The sequence below is a fragment of the Notolabrus celidotus genome, chromosome 9 (genome assembly GCF_009762535.1).
Source record: "Notolabrus celidotus isolate fNotCel1 chromosome 9, fNotCel1.pri, whole genome shotgun sequence".
Taxonomy (NCBI): Eukaryota; Metazoa; Chordata; class Actinopteri; order Labriformes; family Labridae; genus Notolabrus; species Notolabrus celidotus.
In genome coordinates this window covers 22,114,470-22,137,330 of record NC_048280.1, presented here as the reverse complement: position 1 = coordinate 22,137,330, position 22,861 = coordinate 22,114,470, and the positions used below count along the sequence as shown (strand labels likewise).

Here is a 22,861-nt window from a genome sequence, read left to right as displayed (position 1 = left end):
TTTTTTTCCCACCCTTCTTCTGTCTTTGTTTCCTTCTCTACTCTCCTCTCCGGCAGACAGAGAGCTGAAGCTAGCTAGAAGCTGTCTGGGACCTGATGGGTCTGCTAGAGTGGGGGGAAAAGAAGGTATGGAGCAAATTAGCGGCAGAGATGGGAAAATAATGACTGTGGCATTGTGGGTAATTAGCAGGTATAGTACCTATGGAGAGTTGGGAATATAATGATGTGTGAAAGAGACAGGGAAAAGGGAGAACGAGGTGAAAAACGTGTGCAAGACTAACAAGAGGGGGGAAAACTCTGTGTGTGAGCGTGCATGTGTGTGTGTGTGTACGTGTGTGTGAGTGTGGATAAGAGAGTGAGAGAAAGTGTAGGTCTGTTATTTGACTTCCCAACAAAGCAATATATATAATGTGAGGAGGGAGAAAAGAGAGAGAAAAAGAGAGAGAAAAAGAGAGAGAGGCAGAGCCAGCGAAAAGAGAGAAACTATAGCGTGCATGTCATCCCACGTGCAGATTAGCGTGCTCAGACTGTATACAATAAAATAGCATGACCTTGGCAGGGTCAGTGTGCTCTGACAATATTTGCCAAGGCATTGTTTCAAATCAATAACTCATTAACAAAGTACAAAGGAAGTTGCTGTGGGTTTGTGAGATTCTTTATTAGAAAAGAGCGGCTGCGGGCCAAAAAGGTCATCGCTGTGACATCTCGGCTAGCCTCGCACTGCCGCCTGGATTGTCAGGTGAAATTACTGCGAGCCATTAATTGACATAAGGCAAAGGAGAGCGGGCAGGCAGACAAGGCTGTGTTTGTTCCACCATGACCCTGAGGTGCTGCGTTTGTGTGTACGTGTGTGCACGTGGATGTCTTTATTCGGGTCAGCCTGTATCCACAACAGGGCTGTGTGCACAGGAAGAGAGAGAGAGTGAGCAAGAGAAAGAAAGAGAAAGAGAGAGGGAGAGGGAGCACAGTGGATGAGGGAGGTGTGAGGGAGGGCAGGATGGATGTGTTTGATGGTTGACCTAACTAGAAGATTGGGAGCAGGGATCTGAGACCAGCTACACGGGTTGTGCCTTGAGCAAACACACAAACACAGGTATGTGTACACACGCAGATGTTAAGTACTACACATTAACACATGTCTAAAAAACCTTACACACTAACACGAACAAAATACAGGAAACTCTTTGAAATTTTTACACCTGGACTCTGAAATTAAAAACAAGATAAACATAAAGTTAAACCATGCCACACACAGCATGCTCATACTGCAGTCCTAAGCATGAGGACTTCTCACATGAATACACATGTGTGCGCACAGGTCATAGATTTTTTTTCTCCACCACACTCACACAAAAACACACACCAAAATACAGACATGGCATCTAGCCAATTTGCTCTCTGCAGCAAGCAGGTGAGCTGCCCTCCTGCCCTGGTCATTGACCTCTCCTCTGACCAAGTTCAGAGGTTAATCAAGTCCCTACCTGTCCTTGGATATGCTGAGCCTTACTTCTTGGCACGACCACGGGTCAAAGGTCAAATAAACCCTGTCTGTATAATTGCTTGTGGGCCGCAGATTGGGGCAAAGGGGTGAAGGTGACAAAGAGCAGAGACCCAGTCCCATAGAGAAACACTGTAGCAGCATGTCGAATGCAATTACCAGTGTGTGTGCTTGTGTGTCCACGTCTTAATGTTTATAATCAAGTTTTGGTCTGTGTGTGTGAGTGTGAGTGTGAGTGTGTGTGTGCATGTACGTGAGTGAATCCTCAGGACGTTTTGTAGTACAGTGTGAACATGGAGAAACAGGACATCATCTGCTAAACACAGACAAGGACAAGGATCTGAGGCGGCCCCTGTGGACAGCTGCAGCTGGGAATAATGGGTCCTGGAGTAGTAGGGCCTAAATAATGGATGCTCCTTCCTTTAGGAAACACACGCTGTACAACCCACAACAGTCAGATCAGTATGGGAAGAACAAGGCCCCTGTCTGGGCACAACATAACCACAAGATGGGACACCACAATCCCACTGGATGTGTCTTGATGAAAGAAAATATAAAGGTACAAAGAAGCAAAAAAGTACATAGTTTACTACAAGGGAATTGAAAAATACCCTCAGTGCAAACACTGGCACTCTGAGGAGCCCTGATATTTTTACTCCATTGTTGTTCATTGTGAAACTAAAGAATTGTAGAAAAAGTTTCTGTCAAACGGTTCCTTTTTTTCTTAAAGTCAAACCAACGCTAAAAATAGTTGCTGAAAAATAACATAAGGAAAAGTCTGGATCCGTTACTTCAAAAAATGCTATCAGAGCGAAGGACTCTCTCTGAACATTTAAGAAACGTGTACTGTAAGATGTTATAAGGAAAAACCTTAAAAAACTAAAAGAGAGAGAGAGAAAAGTATTCCAGTCATTTACAAAAATAAGTGGTGCTTAAAGAACGGCGAAGCTCTGTTTTTTGTCCCCTTTGCTCTTTTTTCCCCTTCTTCTTTCCAGGGCCTGCTGGCCTAATCCCAGCCAGCCAGCCTTGGGTGAACTCTTTGGAAGCTTCTTAAGCCCATGAATGTGCCTTTTGTTCCTGCCATTCCTCCGCTTGGCTGACAGAAAATAGCTAACTGGATTACTGCTAAAATTCAAAGTAAAGTGAACTCCCAAACTTCTATATGGCAAAGTGCTAAGAGAGCACCCCCCTCCTCCCCCTTTTACCCTCCCACTATCCTCATCAGCATCCCTCCGATCAGACTTTCTACCCCTCCATCCCTCCCTCTGTCATCTCTTTCTATCTCCCTCCTCCACCAACATCCCCCTAAACATGGCCCAGTGGTGTGTGATCTGTAGGAGAGGAGAGGAGGGGGATTAGACAAGGTTGAGAGGTTGCACACTATGAACCCGGGGCTAAAAAGTAAGAATCCTAAAAGCAGTTAAGAGCTTATTAATGTGTGTAAGGAAGCATATTAATCAACTCAACTCTATCAGGGGCCTGGTGTGTGTGTACGTGTGTGTGTATGTGTGTGCTGGTCTCTCTAAGAAGATGCAGCATAAAAGTAAATGTATAATGTATGAGTCAGATAAGTGCAAATATAAAGAGCGACAGGTGATAATTTGAGTTTACAGTATTTGTTGTGTGATTTTTGAGTTCATTGAACTACAAGGAAAATAAGGATATATATATTTGAGTGTATGCGTGTTTCTGACTGGTTGTGTGCAGGTGGTCTGGCAGCTCAGCGGGAGTTAGAGTGTGAGGTGTGTGTGTGTGTGTGGGGGGGGGGGGGGGGGGGGGGGGGTAAAGGTTTATATGTGTGTGCATGTGTGTGTATGTGTGCACGCGTCCTGGGCGGGTATAAGAAAAGATGAAAACAGCCCTGCTAAAGAGGTTTGATTTGAACTGCCACCCACCCTGACTACCAGAGGTGAAGGAGAAGGATATACACACACACACACCCACACACACACACACACACACACACACACACACACACACACACAAGTCACAACCAAAGTTCTTTTTCATCTCTTTACTCTTTTGTCTGCTGCTATGTGTGTGCCTTTGCATGTGTGTTTCTGCTATGCGTGTGACAGCTTACTCTGGGGTGGACAGAGGCAGAGTGGAGCAGTGTAGGAGGAGGCGTAGACGATGGAGGGAAGGTCACACACTCTAACATCCTGCTGACTTTTGGGTCAAAGGTCAAAATTCAAGGGGCACCGACAGAGAGCCGACTTGCTCACTCATTAATCTTTATCCCGAGTCTTGCAATCCCTGCATCTAAGGACGAGTGTATTTGGCTGGAAAATCCAAACCTCATACATGACCCAACTTTTCTGGTTAATGAGGATCATTTTGTATTAGCCTGCTAGTCTAAAATAACAGACTTGGAGCTTACTCTTTTGTGCATCTCTCTCTCTGTTCCTAAATGCTATAACAGTGAATCCTGCTTGGACATGGACCACTTAATCAGATATCAATGGGCTAGCTTAAAGCACATTAACAGAAAAGTTACCTGGCATGGCACTGGGATAGTCAGGTTTTTTCCTCAGTCACTCATTATGCTGTCTGTGCTGACTTTGTCTCACATAGTTTTGATAGACTGTGAAACCAGGCAGTATTTCCAAGATTATTCAGTCTAAAAAGACCCACAAGTGCTGCATACCACCTTTGTCTCTCCTCATCTATCCCCCGTTCAAGATGCATTATGCAGGCCAGGGGAAAGAAAACTGTGAGTATGCTTCATTGTAGGATGTGAAAACCTTGGTTGGGACTGTATTAATGCACTCCCACTGCTAACGTTAGAGCCAGGAGGACAGAAGTAGGAAAAGTGATGGACATGTGTGTTGTGAGGTTATCTTGAGAAACAGGAAATGTATGTGAAGTAAAACTTCTAAACAAAACAAGTTGCTAATTCACACATCCATATATCAAATCAAGAATTAAATCTTGTGTATACACTTGAAACCAAATTAAATTTACATATAATGTGTAAACAAAGTAACATACAATTACACATCGGGCCTCAATGTCACTGTGTATAAAGAGTGGATCAGTAATATGACAACGAAACCAGTCGACATGTTAAAAAGTGTGACAGAGTCAGATAGAACTGCAGCCAATTATCCCTTATTAGAGTGTGTGTTAAGGTACTACCATGAGGGGGTGAGAAAAAAAAAGTGTGTGTTGACAGCTCACACACACCACCCGCTAGTCCCACAGCAGCCCTAAGTCTTGTCAGACACCAGATACTGACGTATTTTACACACACCTACACACACGTGTGTACATGCATGACTCTACTGCCATTGACCAAAGACGTAAAAGAGAGACACTGTTAACACATGGGAATACTCCTCTCATCTAAAACTCTGTATGGGAAAAATCTTGCCTGGTGTGTCTTGCATCTGAAAAACATTACTAAACGGGAGCTTTGCAAACAGAGACAATGTGTCTGGTTGAAGCAGCAAATTATGAACTGCAAAACAAAGGTATGACTATGACGAGTCAACACTCTTAATTTCTCATCACTTCATCCATATTTATTCTCACATTTGAACTAGATTTATGCAAAGGGTGACTTCTTTTGTTTGATCATGAAGTAAATTGACCAAGCTAGGCGCATCAAACCCTGTCTGTGTGTGTGTGTGTGTGTTTGTGCATATGTACATATGAGTGTGTGTGTGTGATTAGGCGCTGTACGGTCAGTGTAGCATGATAAGAATGTTGCAGTGTGTTTGCAGAGTGTGTGTTATGGAGATAATAATCCCAGCGGTCAACAAGAGTGAAGGGCCAGAGCTGCACTGACCGGCCCACCATCTGAGAGAGAAAAAGAGAGAGAGGAAAAGAGAGAGAGGAAAAGAGAGGAAGAGAGGAAGAGAGGGAGGTAGCCATGTGGTTAACACTTGCTCACTGAGAGGCGACTGGAGCACGGCCAACCTCTTCACACACAGGCTGACCACACAAGAGCCTCTCTTTCTCCCTCTGCCTCCCATCCTCCCTTCATCCCTCGTTACCTAACATTTCCTTCCCTAGCTTCCTCAGCTTGCCGCCTCCCACCTTCCAAAACCTTCCTGCGTCTTTTGTCGCTTCCAAACTCGCCCGAATTCCTCCCCTCCTGTTTTCTCACCTATGTCTCTTCTCTTACCTCCTCCCACGACCCTAAACTGTCACTCTGTCTGCCTCCCCCACCGTATCTGCTTTTGATGAACACCATTCCTTCGGTCTCTCCGCACCGGTTCAACAAACTTTTCCTTCCTGCTATCCTTTTCTGTCTCCTCCCTTCCTCCAACACTTTATCCCCCCCACGTCTCTGACTTACCCGTATCGGAATCCGTTCGGTTTCTGTCTCCTTCTGCGGGTTACGGTACTTCTCATAAAACTCTCTCTTCTTTTTGCCCTCTTTATCATCCTTGCGTTCCCTCTTTTCAGCAGGTTCGTCTGAGGGTTCAGTAGGAGAGGGCAGGGGAGACGAGTTGGATGGCTTCTCCACCTCCAGGAAGTTCTCATTAGGGTTGAGCACAATCACACCGTAGCCCTCCTGAAACAAATATGAAAAAACAAAGATAAAATAAACTGATAAGAGCTTTAGAGATAGATGCGTGAAAAACTACTAAAAATGAGAAGCATTTATGAATCCACTTATATTTGATGATTTATATTTCATGTGGTATAGTATAACAAATATAAGTACGTTGTAATGCAATATAAAACAGCAGCTCAAGAATAGAAAAGGCAGAAAAATATCCCAAGGTGAAAGACTAAGCAGAGTTTTTTTTTGTTACCTTTTTAATTTTCAAAATGTTTTTAATTTCAACATAAAAAAAACAGAATATACAATTTGTTACCAAAAATGTAATGTTACCAAACCATTTTTCTCTGTCAAAGTAAGTACAACAAATCATTTTCATTTTTGCTTCTAAAGCTAAACAACTTTCTTCCAAGTCTAAGTGTCTTAGTGCGTCAAGGTTTTATAGCTCTGTATTGAAAACAAAAATGATCACAAGAAAAATCTGAAGTTTCCGATTGTAAGACTTGGGGGGGATGATGCAAATCCAGACTGAAAGAAAAGGCAGAGAGCGACACAGAGGAGCAGAAGAGCGAGTGTCACTACAGGGAGATGCTTGAGAAGGAACGGGGGAATTGGAATTCAGCGATGGTGGTTTCAGCCGGTGAGCAGCATTTAGTGACTCCAAAGGCCATATGTCACTTAATATCAAACCCAATCGATCCCAGCATCACTCAACAAAAGAGTTAGCCACAGCTGCATACGTACACATGCATGAGTATGTTTGTGAGTGTGTGTAAGCATTAAAGCTGAAAGTCTTAATTTGTTATGAGCTTAGAACTTTACATCTAAAAATATAATTGTTAATAATAAGTAGAGTACTGCTTCAGAATGCCAAGAATTAAGAAAATAATTGAAAAGTTATCAAGTGTAAGCAAAAATGAAAAGTTATAAGAAAGAATGGAAGAGGGGAAATTTATTGTGGAGAAAGGGAAGTTTTCCTTTAGCCTTCAGTGACTCCTTCAACTTGGAGCCTTTTTAATTAACTCTGTTTATTGTCCCAAGCACTCTGAAACTAAAGCAGGAAATGGATGGATTCCTGTTTCACTTTGGTTGTGCTTCACACACAACCCCCGTTGTGAATACACCACACACACTCATCCTAAGGCTGATGGTTATACGCCTGCAAACACACACACAAACACTCACACACATACAGAAAACACACACTTTGAGAATTACGGATATCAGTTTCGACAAAAAAAAAAAAAAAAAAGGACATGTGAGAAGTAGTTACGGGAGGAAGCAGTGCTCAGCTTCCTCTGCAAATCACCACACACACACACACACACACACACACACACACACACACACACACACACACACACACACACACACACACACACACACACACACACACACACACACACACACACACACACACACACAAACACACACACACAAAGTTGTCTCCTCAAGGCAGCACGTCTCTTCCTTAATAAGTGTTAACAAAATGTGCTTGTTTTCTATCGACGCCACATGAGCGTGTCCCTCCCTTGCCCATCAAACCTGCCACACACCCCTTCCCTTAGCACCTGCAGTGTGTTGACAACGTCAGAATGACACTTTCTCACTTACTCAGATTATAAAATTAAGTCTGATTTCAGATGCAGAAAAGCCTCTCCTTCCATCGCTGTATAGAACGAGAGTGGATTTTAGGATGAATAACTTGAATGGAAACATAATTACTCAAAGAAACATGATCATATTAACACATATCACATTTAAAGAGTGAATTTTATTTCTGAATAATTTCTACAAATGTAGTTTTTAATTTTCAATTGAACTTCAAAGAATTTTCTGCCTCGTGTCGGACTCTGCATGATGACTCTAAGGCACGGCAACTAATGATCATTCAGAAAATGATTTATGACTTAAAAAACTTCATATCCAAAGCAGAGTTTGCTAATTCAAAGCAGATGATGTTTCATCAAACATGTTTCTCATATTTTTGTAGGCATATGTATGAAAAGCAAAATAAGTGAAGCTAACGAGATAATGGACTTGTCTCTAATATGAAGTCCTGCTTAAGGCTTCAGACATCAATGAAACATTTGCACACAAACACAGAAGTTCAGACAAATCTTTGGACACAAGGATTGTCAGATTAAAAAGGTGAGAGTAAGAAAAAGGAGAGGGAACCAAAGAGGGGGAAAAGGCTTGAAAGAAAGGAGAGACATAAATTGATAAAAAAAAATATTAAGACAAAGAAAGACAGAGAAGAAAGAGAGACTGAGAGATGTGTTCTAACCAGAGCCACACCAGCTTTGTGCCACTGCCCACTGGTGGCAGCCTGATAAAATAACTGACAGACCAGTTCAGCTTTAGGCTGCAACACTCCAAAGATGTTATAAATGTAAAATCAACAAATGAATAAAAGCAAGTCTGATTAAATAAAATATATAGAAAAATGTCAATTACAAATGAAATTGCTTTTCATTGCCAGTCAATTTCCAGGGAACAGACTAAAATGAGAAACAAACAAACAGAAAAGCCTCTTGCACATACAAGTACTCACTATCACATCCCTGTGTGCTTTTCTCCTTTGCCTTAATCCTAGTTCACGAGGCCAAGAGTTAATGGTTTAGTAACACTGGTCCTTGTGTTCTGATGCTAACCCTGAGTGGCCTACAACTGTTTTAGTCCTCAGTGCTCTTACCCTCACCCTGTCTGGCCTTAAGCATACTATTAGTAACCTCAAGTGGCCTGGTTTCTAGCCTTCCCCGTCCTAATGCTAACCCTAAGTGGCCTATAGCCTTTTCTTTGCAGAGGCTAACACACCTAAGCGAGCTAACAGCACTAACCCTTTCAGCTGTCCAGTCACCCAGAAGGCATTGCTGTAAAGGCGACCAGGGTAGTCGGCGTATTTAGTCTGGAGTAGCAGGGCTGCTGAGTTCACCTCCATGTCGGAAACCATCATTTATTTCAACACTGAGAGCTCTGTGATGATGTCAGGACAACACTGCTCGCCCTGTCCAGACACTTCCTCTCTTTTTTATTCTTCTCTCCGTCAAGCAAACAGAACAATGAGTCTGGGGCTGGTGGACTGAGCCCAACCGAAAAACATGGGACATTTTTTACTTAACTTGTTTTTAAAATAGTTAAATAAACATATTTTATAATATAGTTCCTGTTTTATTCTCACATGAAAATATGACAATATAACTTCCCAAAACTTACAATTTGAGTTCAAATCAAAAGTATCATCTGAAACAATTTTAAAAAATGTTTAAAAATCAATGTACAAGATATTTAAATAAGCACAGCTCAGTGTCAGTATTCTTAAATCCCTCAGAACTAATTTCTCCCACAGAGCTAATGTTCAGCATCCTCGTCTTTGCGTTGTTCTGTGACAGATAAATCTCTCCATACATCTCGCCATGCTCTCTTCCAGAGTAAGGTCATTTGCTCTTTGTGTTGGTAGCTAACTGTTAGGTCTAACCCCCACACACACTGTGGATACACCTGCTAAATCTGATCTTTGTGTTGTGATGTGCTGTCAGAGTGTGAATCTTACACAAATGCACGTTGCAAACCTTGGGTCACCCTGCTTTTTATACCACTAAATCTCCCTCTCACACATTGCTAACATCGGGTCACTTTGCCTTTGTTCCATAAACACACACCGCCTCAAATGAAACACACACACAGTGTCTGTAGCGTTGGGTCAGTCTCGTCTTTTTGCTGCTGTATGCAGGCTAAGTCTCTTCCCAGGCCCTGTCGGTGCCCCTGTGCCACCACCACACTGAGCTCCTGCCCTGGGGCCAGCGGTCAAGAGGGTCGTCCCGACCCCTCTAAGGGGGGGCACCCTAACCCCCATCACCCTGCTTCGGACGCTCCTTAGCGTTCCTTTGTCGGCCTGTCCCGCATCAGATAGCACAACAAAGACTGCCGCTGCTACGGAAACCGGGGCTTGTCTCATCTTCGTGATGAGACCTTTCCTCCATCACTGCTGGCATCCCCATCATAAAGGGGTTTAAAAACCCAACAATCACACATTGTGGAAAAATGTTATAGAATGAATTAACTTAATATGAAGATTTTAAAATATCATGACAGTGATCATTATTTCTGATGTTTAATTCCTGGTCTGAACCGTTACTAAGCTGTCTTAACACTACTGTCAGTGTCTTTTGATCACTATGATTTGCCCTTTTATATGATCAAATTAGATGTCGCTGGTCCACTCAAACTTTGATGGTAACAGATCATTATTTTCCCTTCCAGCCACATTATTTGAAAAAAAAAACAGTGGCTGGTAAGTGTGTGTGTCTGTGCTCTGCCACATGTGAGCGAGTTCACAAGTGTTAGCGAGAGTAAATAAGATGTCCCTTTAAGACAGGAGCACCTCTATTTTTCCAGTGGCGTTGTAATGAAATGAAATGTGTCTAATGTGCGGGAGTGGGGAGAGAGGCGGCCGGAGTGAGAGGGTGTTTCATCTGTGCGTGTGGAGCTCAGCAGAGCTTTGATGTGAGAGCTCTCATGTAGTGAGCAGGGCTTTGGGCACAGGGAAAAGGACAGCACTTGACAGGTACAAAGCATGGCTGATAGCGGTCACGGGTGCATGCGGTGGGGAAAGTGAAAGGTATGGATGTGTGAATTTGGAGGTTGTATATGAGGCTAATGGTTGAATAGGAACATAAAAATCTGTCCCTTGCATTGCGTTTGTATTTTGCAGCATCTATGTCTCGTGCGCATGTTTCTTACATCTCCAGAATCAGCAGGCCGTCTATTGGTGTCCATATAAATTGGATCTTGGGTAGCTTATTTTATTAGTTTTCAGTCGGGGGGCTGTTAGGATCAGAATAAATGGCGCTCCCTTTTCTCAACAGCATGCGCTCCACTTCCTTGTTTCGGCGATACTCAGCTTCAGATTCGCTGCTCAGGCTTGACTGACAAGGGGGAAAGGGTCACCCAGCATGGCACACCCAATAAGAGGAGGAGGAGGGGAGGGATGTCTGCAGGCTACAGTCGGGTTTGAGATCTCAAAGAGGCACAATGGCCGATTGAGAGAAAGGCTAGGTCGGAATATAAACATTAACACCACAATTTGATTGCACTTCAGTTACAAGTGGACAGATCAGCATCAAATAAACACATAAGCAAAATAAAACTGTTTAAAGGAGTAAAGGAATAATCAGACCGTTTTGAAGGTGCTGAGAGGGAAGGTAAATACAGTAATAACAAGTACACTCCCGCTCTCCCTTGCTGTCAGGGCCACCCTGCTCCCTGTGACCTTGTCTGTCTCCGTCTCTACGTGAGCTTTTTTTTTTGCGCGCAGGGCCCCTTTATCCATCCCATTCCCCTCTTTTCTCCCTCTCTCCCTCCTTTTTTTCCACTACCCCTGTCCCTGAGGCTGCGATACCACACAGATCGCACAGTAATGTCAGATTAAGTCACGGTGCCCCCTTTCTCATTTTAACACAGCACCAGTCTGAGACCCCCCCTTAACCCACCCAACACACAGCTATGTTTCTCTAAAGAGCAGCAAGGGTGGGAGGGTGCTTACTGTACCACTGGGGCTCTGAAAAGACATGTGGATGTGTGGATCGTATGGCTGAAGTGAGAGGGGATGAGACAGGATTGTCATCAGCCTGTCAGCACAAAATCAATCATCCTCTTGATAACTCGTGACACCCAGGGGAGCATGCAAGTACTTGTAGAGGAGACCTAAATGTTTCTATATATAATTATGTTACAGTTACTTTATAAAGACATCAAATAGTAAGGGCTGATGGAGAAAATAAAAAAGATAAAGGGCTAAAATTAGAACTCAGGCTAAGACTTGGTTGGCCTAAAATAAGGTGTATAAATAGCGACAGAGACATATGAGATACATGTGTTAGGCACACATTTTTTTCATCCCCTGCTTAACCCTAAATCCCTGTATGTTTAAGCAATCAATTGAACAGCCAACTCAAATGTTTACATTGGAAAAGTAAGACAAACTGGAGCTTCATCTCCCCATCTGCCCTCTGAGTTAATTTTAAACAAATCGCCCACCGCCTGGGTTTCTCCTCTAATAAAGAGTACACATTTAATTAAGTTTCTCTAAATTTGACTTTTCTCTTCAAGTTCAAAGACTGTACTCTGTGTTTGCTTCCTCTAATGTAGTCGTACACTAATTTGGTCAAAGTAAATAAGACTCTGTGGTAATGATTGTCTTTTTCTTGATCTTAATGAGCACAAATAGTTTAGGTCAGAAAAAGAGGCTAACCTTTTGAGCTAGTCAAGTAGTTGTGTCTGTAATAAGCAGCCGTGTTTTTAACCTTGGCATGGATGTCTGGGCTCATTTGGATATTGTTTATATGTGGAGCTGAATATTTATAAATGAGTTCAAAGTGGAGCAGTGGGGTGGAGGAAGTGAAGAGAATAGCACAGCTTCTGATCCCCGATGCCTCAGCTTCTTTTCATGCTCACATTTACATTTCCTTCACTCTGTTTCACTTTCTCTTTCTCTCTTCCTGTCTCGCTCCTCCCGACCTGTCTATTTTCAGCACCTGGGTGGAAGTAGAGACATAGAGACACTCATGCACGCACGCACACTCACACATACACACATACATACATACACACACACACACTCTGTTGAGACACACACTCGGTTGTAAAAAGCTAAAGGAAGTTTATGTGTCAGTTATTTACCAATCTCAAAGTGGTTGAATCTATGAATTTAGCCATGCTCAATGATTGATCAAGCATCTGAGTGTCTGGGGCCACACACACACACACACACACACACACACACACACACACACACACACACACACACACACAAGAACGCTGACACACACAGAGTTGCTTCATCTGCTCTCAGCACGACACACACAGAGGGAGGTGCAGGGTTGGGGGTGGGGGTTGCTAGATTGGGGGTGGATGTAGCATTAATCACCGTCCAGGTGGAAATTGTCAGAGCTATCGATTGTGCAAGTAAATGTTACACAAGTCATTTGTCAATTTTTTTTTTAACAGAAGACCTGGGTGTCATTTGCAGAGAAGCAACTGTGAATGTAAACTTAACAAACACGATATCTCAGAGCTGTCTCATCCTGTGTGAAAACAGCTCCAAAACCACTTAGCAGACATCTAAATAACTGGATGTTTGTGGAAGTGATTTAGAGTGTTAAAATGTTGTAAGAACTAAAATGAAACACTGGAACAATGCAATAAGTATTTTTCTTATCCAGTATTGTAACTCCTGTGGATTATCTAATCAGTTACATGATAAATAAAATATTTCCAGTATGCTATAGTATAATAGAGTATCAAACATGAATTTGCCACATCCTCAGCAAAGGAAATGCAGTTAACAGGAGGAGTCCTCGGCTCACGGAGGGAAAGCTATAGGGAAATAAATACAGGAAGCTTATTCTGACGCCGTTAGCATTTTGATTTATACATTCTATATTTTCTCCCCTAAGCACACACATGTATTTTTAATGAGGGCACGGAGAGATATAGATCATGGAATGATAGGTGCCTCCCTGCCCTCCTGCCTAACTATTTAATGTATAAATCAGGGAGAGAGGTGAACACTGAGGGGGAGGAAGAGGAGCATCAAAAAGAGGGGATGCAGGAGGAAAGGAGGTGTCCCTGTCCTGAAGGCCGCTAATAACAGCGAACAGAAGGAATGAAGGCAGATGAAGTTGAAGTTCAATGGGCCTAGGAGAGAAGGAATGTGGTGCCAAATAAAGGCGATGATTATGATGATGGGTATAAAAAAGTGTTCAGCTGCTATTCAAAATCTCATTTCTGCACCAAACTTGACAAAATGAAGGCGTCTGACCTCAGCAATGACAGTGAAATATCCCATCTCCCATGACCATGATCATAACAATGACATTAAATGACCCAAAAAAAGTGAGTGCACTTTTCAGGTCGACTGGAAGTAGTGAAATTCCACCACATGTGAATTCTTAAAGAGCGCTGTCCATGAATGTTTCTACTTCACCATCTGGACAGGTAGTTAGTGTGTTAACACACATGAACACACACACGGTGGGTGCGAGACGCATGGCCATATGTACAGACTGAGTAAACCAGGGTCAGTGGGAGGACACAACTAAACAGTGTAGACACATGAACACATGTATGTATGGGTGTGTTTGCACAAACCAAAGCACCATGGTATAATAACACACAAGTAAAAGTGAGTACACAATGGCATTTACAAACGCAGAAAATAGAAATATCTTTTAATTACAAGTTAAAGCTCCTCTAATGAGTTTTTAACTGGTTACAGGACAGACTGAAATTCATACTGATGCTTCTTTTTGACCTTCTAAAGCAAAAACGACCATCAACGTTAAGATTGGCTATGATTACACGGTTATTTTTTGTCTAAGACACTGGCGGGGGGGGGGGGTAGGTGTCAGTGAAATTGATTAACTACATGCTGTCTTTTTGCATTTTCCATAGAAAAGATTCTCGATGAGTGATGCTTTTAAGTGTTAAAACTAATAAATATGAGATTTTTAATAAAAAAAAAAAAAAGGATTATTTCAGCAAGAAACAGAGGTGCTGCAGGGGGCACCAAAATCAACGCAAAAGCTCTTACAGCAGCTTTAAACTTTTAATTTAAAAGCTTACAGTTGTGGGACTAATGACATGATAAGTCATGCATTATATTTCATGCCAAAAGTACATGTACACTTTGTTATGTCTCAGTAGTGTTGATGGATGTGTAGGTGTGCGTCACTGGGTGTCATCTACCGTAAACGGCACTGTGTTGAAGAATAATGAGACCATGCGGTTGCACCCTGGGTATTAATCTTACTGAACATCACAGGACCGCTATGACCTCCTTGGGTCAAAGGTCAAAAAGGAATCCCTTCACCCCTGCCCTGTTATTGTGACCTAGGAGGGAGAGCCGCAGAGAGAGCTGGTGGTCTTGTCCACATCCACGACTGTTGCTGTGTGAGGTGTGTGTGTGTGATATTACATGTTACGTGTGACCTCCATGCAGTGCAATGTGCAATCTTCTATGGGTAAAATATTTGTTTCTACCTGGTGTGGTACACAGTGAGAGTGTTACAGGCTACAATCATGCAAAGGAAATAAAACTGAAGGCTGCAGTAGAAGTACACACACATATAACCATGATGACACACACACTCAAACTGCCCCATAGTGTGACCTCTCTCTAAGTGGAGCTGCACCACAGGTCCATGAGTCAGGGTAGGTCGCCACAGCCAATCACAGGCTGTGTTTGAAGTGTGAAGGGTAAACACTGTGGCTGCTCTGTCCTGCCATTTACTCTGCTTATTTTCACAGGATGTAACCTAGAAAAGAATATAGTGTGTCTGTGTGTGTGTGTGTGTGTGTGTATGCATGTATCTGTGTGTTCCTGCACATTTTCCATAGTGTCATTACCACATGGCCGGGTTTATGCCTCACAGCACACACATGGGGCTACGCATGTATGTTGGAATCCCCTTCATCCTCTCGCCATACGGCCAAATACACGTGGAGAAATCCATGCTGTGGCAACTAAAGAAGCCATGCATGGAGCAATAGACATTTTCCTATTAACCCGATGTAGCCTTCAAAAACGGTTGAAAGCAATTTACCATGGAAAGCGGCTGTAAAACACATCCTCTCCTCAGCTCTCTCTCTCACACACACACACACACACACACACACACACACACACACAGGCCACACTCTTCCCCACATCCACCACAATCTTCACTAGTAGCTCTTTCAATTCTACTTTTTTTTTTAAGACCACCTGTTGTCTATTATTTTTACATACTGCTTTTCTCATAAATCATAACACTCAGTAATTAATCAAGCTGTCAAAACAGGGACCGGGGGTCACCTGGAGGGGTCGGAGGTGGTTGCGCGGCCGATGGAGGTCAGGGTCACACTGCATTCCTCATTATCAAGTTGGGATGGGAGAGGGGCCGGGCAAACAAAAGCGAAAGCAGATGGAGGGGAGGGGGGGACAGATGAAAAAGAGAGCTAGAGAGACAGAGAGGGAGAAGGAGAAATTGACAAAGAAAAGTGAAAGAAGCTGTCAGCTGCTTACAGACAGGGGAGGCGAGTCTGAGAAGGGAGACATCACATAAAGAGGTGGAAAAAAAGAAGGGACAGAAAAAGAAGTAAGAACAAAAGAAATCTACGAGATGTATCTACTGTATAGAACTGAAATTGGCTGCAGAGAGGAGAAAGAAAAAGAAGGAGGTGCTGCCGTGTGGCTTCTTCGATGGGAAAATAGGGAATCAGCTGTGGAAGTATGATTGTTATCTTGTTCTCTCTTCCCTAGTGTGTGTGTGTGTGTGTGTGTGTGTGTGTGTGTGTGTGTGTGTGTGTGTGTGTGTGTGTGTGTGTGTGTGTGTGTGTGTGGTTGATGAGGCAGACTGATATATCTCTCTCAGAGGAGTGTGTATCGGTGTCTCAGTGGGTTGAGAGCCAGTTCAGAGACAGGACCACGGGCCTGGAGTGGCATGTCACCGACTCCACAGTACACACTGCTGATTAGATCCCACTGATTAGACTGGCACATGTACACACACAAGCGTACACACAGATACACACATACGCATGCTTGAAATAAATGCCCACAGACAGACGGAGAGTCTGAGTGAACAGCGGTCCACTCTCAAGTTATTAATATTAGTTTGGCTGTTTTATTGGGTAATTAAACTGTAAACAATGCTATCATGCTATCTTCATATTTTCTGAAGTCTTCCTTGTTCACTTATTCATGAGGAAAATACCATGTCTGTAGCAAAATATGTTGACAATCAAGTACAGTGAATTATTTCATAATGATGAGTGTGAATATTTTATGTGGGTTGGAGGTGTACAATCAGCAAGATGAAAACAAGATGAAAAAATATAAAAGAAAGTAGCAAAACGCTCAGTAGTGGGGGGGTGAAAGATTAAAAGAAAAGAACAATCTTAAAAGTGCAAATGCCGCGGAACTCCTCGTTCTATGTTCCCGTTCCCCTCCCCAGTGTGCAGCATGAATTCTCAGGCGTGGCTCGCTCTATCAAAAACATCACTCTTGAATGAGGCGCCGACCATTGCGCAAAATTAGCTGTCACCCTTTCCTCAAAATCTTTGTTAATCTTGTTTCCAGTGTTTGCGGATTTATCAGCACATGCATCAATGTCAGCTCCTTGGTTACTGAGCCGCACTACTTGGGAGAAGATATAATTAAAAATGTTTGGGGCGTGGGGGGCGGGAGGGGAGGGTGGTTGCTGAGGAGCGGGAGTGCTCGAGAAAGACGCGGTGGGGTGAGGGTGGTGGGGGTGTCTGGGAGAAGGAAGGTGAAGTCTTCCTCTCGTCTCGTAGTTTCCCTTGGGAGCCTGTGGAGCACAGAGTTGGTGATAACAGAAGAACAGGCTGGGCCGCGCCTCTCTCTCTCTCGCTCTCGTGCTCATTCTTCGGTATCACTCGGGTCAGTGTGTGCTGCTATCTCTTTAATGACGCCAGCTCCACTGATCTGGTCGCAGTCGGAAAACTGGTCTCATTGTTCACAGCCACTTGACACAAAGGAAAACAACAGCCTAATACATCCTTCAGTGATATAAGTGACTTATCAACAATTTGATGCACAAGCAATAGATCTAGAGGGTGCCAAATGTAGGTGTGGATGCTTCGATGGAAGGACAAGCAGAAAGACGACTTACATGGACAAGGACCATGAGTGAACAGTGTTTAGTAAATATATTAATGAAGACCATGCATATGAAATTCGGTGATACTTAAGGGTCTGTTTGCATGTTCGCTGGCTTTAAACTTCACTTTGACATCTGGAGGAGCAGTGATGAATTACATGAAGCCACCACAGCTTGATCCTTGATATGTTTCCAGCACATCTCTTATTATCATGTGGCTTCACAGAAAAAATACATCACATGCCTATCCAGCTCGCGTCAAGGGACAAGGGACATCATGCATAAGAAATTCAAGTCCAGGGCCCTGAGAAACAAAAACACACATCCGGCACACATATACACATTTAAACAAAACCACACACACCCCTCTGGGATTGCGGCTGTGATGTCGAGACGTCCCGGAGAGCCGTGCCACAGAACCAGCAGGTTTCAGAGCTGTGTGGACAGAACTCTGGCCGCGGACGTGACAGCTCGGGAGACAGCTCGAGAGGATGACAGACACATGTTTAAAACATAGCGCATAAATGCAAACCCCCTCATGAAATGACACCTACCACAGTGGCCCTCTGTCTTTCTCCCAAAAGATTGGGGTGTCAAAGAATGCGACAACTGTGGGCCCTTGTGCGTGAATATCTATAACAGAAATTGGGAAAGAGAGCACTGGAAACATCCTGCTTGTATGGAGGAGTTGGTTGATGGTTTCATACAGGATTTTTTAGAGCTGCTAGAAATGTTTCATTTGCAATTTGCTCCCTTGACTTGGCAAAGGATGCCAAACTTTCCAGCGCAAAGTTTGTAGATCTTGGAAAAAAGAATACAAGTGTCCCATGGACGAGGGTTAGAGGGTAAACAGTGTGGTGGCCATAGCCTAACCTCACACTATGCCTGATACAACATGTCCCCACATAAAGTAGAGAATTCACTTCATGCTTATTTATTCTCTTCTTCTCTCCTCCTCCTCCAGCTCGTCTTCCTCCTTCTTTTCCTCTTCCATCCAGACCTCTAAGTGCGGTCTGGCAGGTTTGGCTGGGAGGTCGCGTATTCCCCCTCTTCATTAGTGAGAAAATGGACTCTGGTAAACGCTTGTTAAAGCCCTTACCTACACTCCCCCAGTTAATGGGAGTGATCCATTTGTGTCCGTTTCTGCCTGACAAGGCTTTACTGGAAGATTAATAGTGCGGTGTCAGGCCACGGCCACCCTCTGTCCCGTTCTCATTTCCTTTCTTCTGGGACGCACACATGCAATAATGGAGCCCCGTCTTTTGTTGTAACACCATGATTAGCCAGGGAGAGAAAAAAAGCACAGGAATGAAAGAATGAGAGAAATGGTGGAGAGAGGGAAAACAAAAGGAATATAAGAAAGAAAAAAATCTTTCATGATGAGGTACAAGTGTAGGTTTTAAGGATTTGAATTACAGGCACTTGACAATGGCAGTGTTATTATTAATTAATCTCCATGTGAGGTGAAGAGAGATATAATGAATCACTTATGGATATTTCCTGCGTTTTAAAAGGCTGGTTTTATCTTGGCATGATCCAGAGAGGTCTTCCAGAGAGGTAAGAGTTGATGATGGAATGTATGACAGTAAAAGAGAGAGAAATAATAGAGATGGAGAAAGGACAGAAAGAGAAAAAGGAGTGACGAGAAGTTCTTAAAGGGCCACCCAGGGTTTCGTCTATCGCCCAGGCCCCCCAGCTATCCTTCTTCCTTTTGGGGATGACACTGTCAAGTGTTCCGTCCCTTCACTGGGTGAACAGGATAAACGCTCATAATAATTACACGGACATTCCCATCCATTCCATCCTGTCCGGGAAGAGCAATCCTTCAGCTGGGAATCACATGATGGAGCAGGCCTGGAAATGTGCCATATTAATGCAGAATTAAAATCCATACAGAGTACTTTATTTTGTTTTTCTTTTTTTCTCTCTCTGTTTTATCTCTCTGGGTCTTTTCTCTCTGGTGATTCTACTGATGGGCAGACCAACAATCTGGTAAACACACAAACAGACACAGGCAGGCGACCTGCATTGAAACCCCCTCCTTACTACATCACAGTCGGTGCCAACGGAGAGCAGGGTGTTTCTCAAAGGAGAGCATGGGGGATTTGGGCTGGTGGTGTCTCATTAAATTCTTGGGATTGTCTAATTGTCTTTCGTGGACCTCCGAGAGACTAGTACATTATACTCATTGCAATTAACTAAACAAAAGAGCCGAACCGCCCAAGCACTGGGGACGAGGCTGGCTAGGGGGAGCAAGCCGTCCAGCCGGGACCGGGACAACAAAACACAAACACACACACACCAGAAGAGAGTGCAGAGAAGCACCAAAGAACAAGAGAAAAGATATGAAGGAGGGCAAAAAAATGAAGGGGGAGTAAAAGGGGAGGGAGAGTGAGTGAAAAACTCAGACAAATCTTGGGATTGGCCAGATGTCAGAGTCGGGTGGGAGGTCGGGGTGAGACGGGGTAAGGCGAAAGAGGAGGAGGGTGTCTGTGCTCATTTGAGACGCACCTTTGTGCCGGACCTGTCTTGTTTACTGCACCACAGCTTAGCAGTGCGAGGGTCCTATTCAGGGTCTGGGCCTTTCAGAAGGTACTGAAGGAGCCCTTAAGCCCACTTAACTACCATTTTCACACACTCTGCCTGCTCTCCTCTTTGTCCTTGCCTCCATTACATCAAACGCAGGAACAAAGGCGGGGAACAGAAACTGGGTCTGGCAGAATGGCGCCCATCACAAATATTAATTTGAAAAGGTGTTGGAGAGTAGAATCTACTTTTATGCACAAGGACAACTTGGGATTTTTTTTCTCCACCTTGTCAGGGGGCTCTTTGGGGGCCGCAATGAGCTTGGTTTTCAGGCTAAAGGGGAGGCTGAGGACTTGCAGCACAATTATCCAAGAATAAGGGGCTTGAGACGTGGCACACTGCTAAAGACGGAGTACACACAAGCGCAGAAACATGCACGCGCACTGCCTATTAAATAAGCTCCAAACATCAGGCCTCATTCAGTCGCCAGAGCTATTAGGCAGAGCAACAAACTCAAAGAAGACACACACACACGTGAAGAGCCCATGTGACTGCAGCGGTTGGAATACAAAAAAACAAAACAAAGCAGCCCACTACTCTTCTTCAGAAGATAAATGGCTCAACCTTTTAAAAAATAAAACAACATACATTCATAAAAAATTATAAAAAGTGGGGAAATTTACAAAACAAAACAAAAAACTCTTAATCTGAGATGTTTGAGCTCTTTCATTGAGACACACTTGATGAAGCAATATTTACTGGCAGGTAAATGGGTTTGTAAAACTGACCTTGAATTGACTGTTGGAAAGATAATTGTCTGAACTAGAGGTAATCCACAGTCCACCGCTCTTATTGCTATTAGCTCTGAAACATACACAAGCTGCACTGCACAAAGACACATACACACATACACACACACACACACACACACACACACACACACACACACACACACACACACACACACACACACACACACACACACACACACACACACACACACACACACACACACACACACACACACATTGAAACAGGTGCAATACGCATGCGTTTCCTGTGGAATGCTGTTTTAGTCTGATCACATGAGAAAGTGGGGTGAAAAGTTTATCCTGCGATTACACATCGGAAAAAAAGGTGCATGCCTACTTCTGACGTTGTCAAACAAACACACACACATTTGTTACACACACTTCCTTAGTTCCGGCGGTCATGGCCAGGGTAGTGTGCAATGTTGAAAAGCTCATCCTGTGTGTCTAGATGGTATTCTGCTCTAATCTGCAGGATTCAAGAGCCGCAGTCCCGCCCCCACCTCTGACTAAGTCAGCCAGCTCTCCAGGTCTCGTTGCTGGTCAAACCAAACCCTGGCCTGCCCCTGCTCTGGCTCTCAGTAGGCTGGCTCTCACCCAGACACTCTGGCTGACCCTGAAAACATGTGGTCAAGTTGGGCACGATAGACTCACAACTCTCTCAGGTGAGGAGTGGGAATGGGAGGATGAAAAACAAAGTAGAGTGTTATGGGGAAAGAAAACATGGAGCTGGATTGACACCTAATGTTGATTAAAGAAAATAGATTAGTGCTTTTAAAACTTAAATGCAAATATGCAACTAGTAACATTTCCTCCAACACACTGATTTCAAATATGCTTGTACTACTATCTAATCTGTACCACAGTGGAGGATAGGGAGGCTGCTGTGTGTGTTTCTGCATATGCGTTTACAATTACCAGCATGTGTGCAAGTACAAGACCTGTCCACACTGCTTCATAGGTTCGCCTGAATGGAGGAGTGCTCATTTTGATCATTGACAGAGCTGCTAGTGCCAGGATCAAACCTTGCTCAGTGGGATGACATGTAGGCAAGGCAAAGCCAGTTTAGGGGGGGAATGCTACATTCCCTTTTACATCAGCCCTACAAAATACATACAAACTTGCACTTACAGAGGCTCTAACATCTAACTCCAGTGCTACCTTCACAAGCATTGAGGAAATCAGGGAGAAATAGTCACTGGTTAGATAGTGAATGAAAATAACTTCCGGTCCTCTGCATTGGCAGAAAAAAGAAAACAGGACTGAGGTGCGAATAAGAAAAAAAATAAAAGAACTGAGATTTTGTTTTTCTTGCTCTGTCAGCTGCCAGATGCATACATATCTCTGTAAAGGACCCTTGACCTGTTGATATACAGACATTTCAACAGTTTTTGTTGCTGTATTGTGCACCACTGTGTGTCAGAAAATCACAGGAAAATAAAACATAGAGAAAAGAAATCCCGATTCTTAAACTGCCTTCCTCACAATAACAGGATAGCCAGTTATAAATCATATATTCAAAGTGTTTTCAGGACATATCAAAAAAGGATACAAAATAAACAAAATCCAACACAGGGAAAAAAATAAAATACAATGGCAAGCTTCTCAGTATGTTTACTCTAAGTAGTATTGAATCCAGTACAATTTTCAGAGTGACACAGCAAACAGTTGGCTCGTAATCCTCCTTTTTACTGCAGACTCAATAGACGGATTCTCTGAGTGCTCGCTGCAGAACGTTGCTTAGCAAGAGAAAAGAGGAGGGAGATAGACAGTTGGAAACAGAAGGGAAAGATAATTCAGGTAAAATAAGTAAAACCAGTTTTTATTTACAGTTTGGATTATCAACATTTAAA

The 22,861-nt window shown here is 43.4% G+C and overlaps 1 protein-coding gene across 1 annotated transcript in view; it reads right to left on the bottom strand.

The window, feature by feature from the left end:
- The window catches only part of fam172a (family with sequence similarity 172 member A), a 167,661-nt gene that overhangs the window by 86,589 nt on the left and 58,211 nt on the right, over window positions 1-22,861 (bottom strand). The window contains 1 exon segment of the mRNA XM_034692266.1: window positions 5,801-6,019. Within this exon segment, the coding sequence (XP_034548157.1) occupies window positions 5,801-6,019 (219 nt within the window).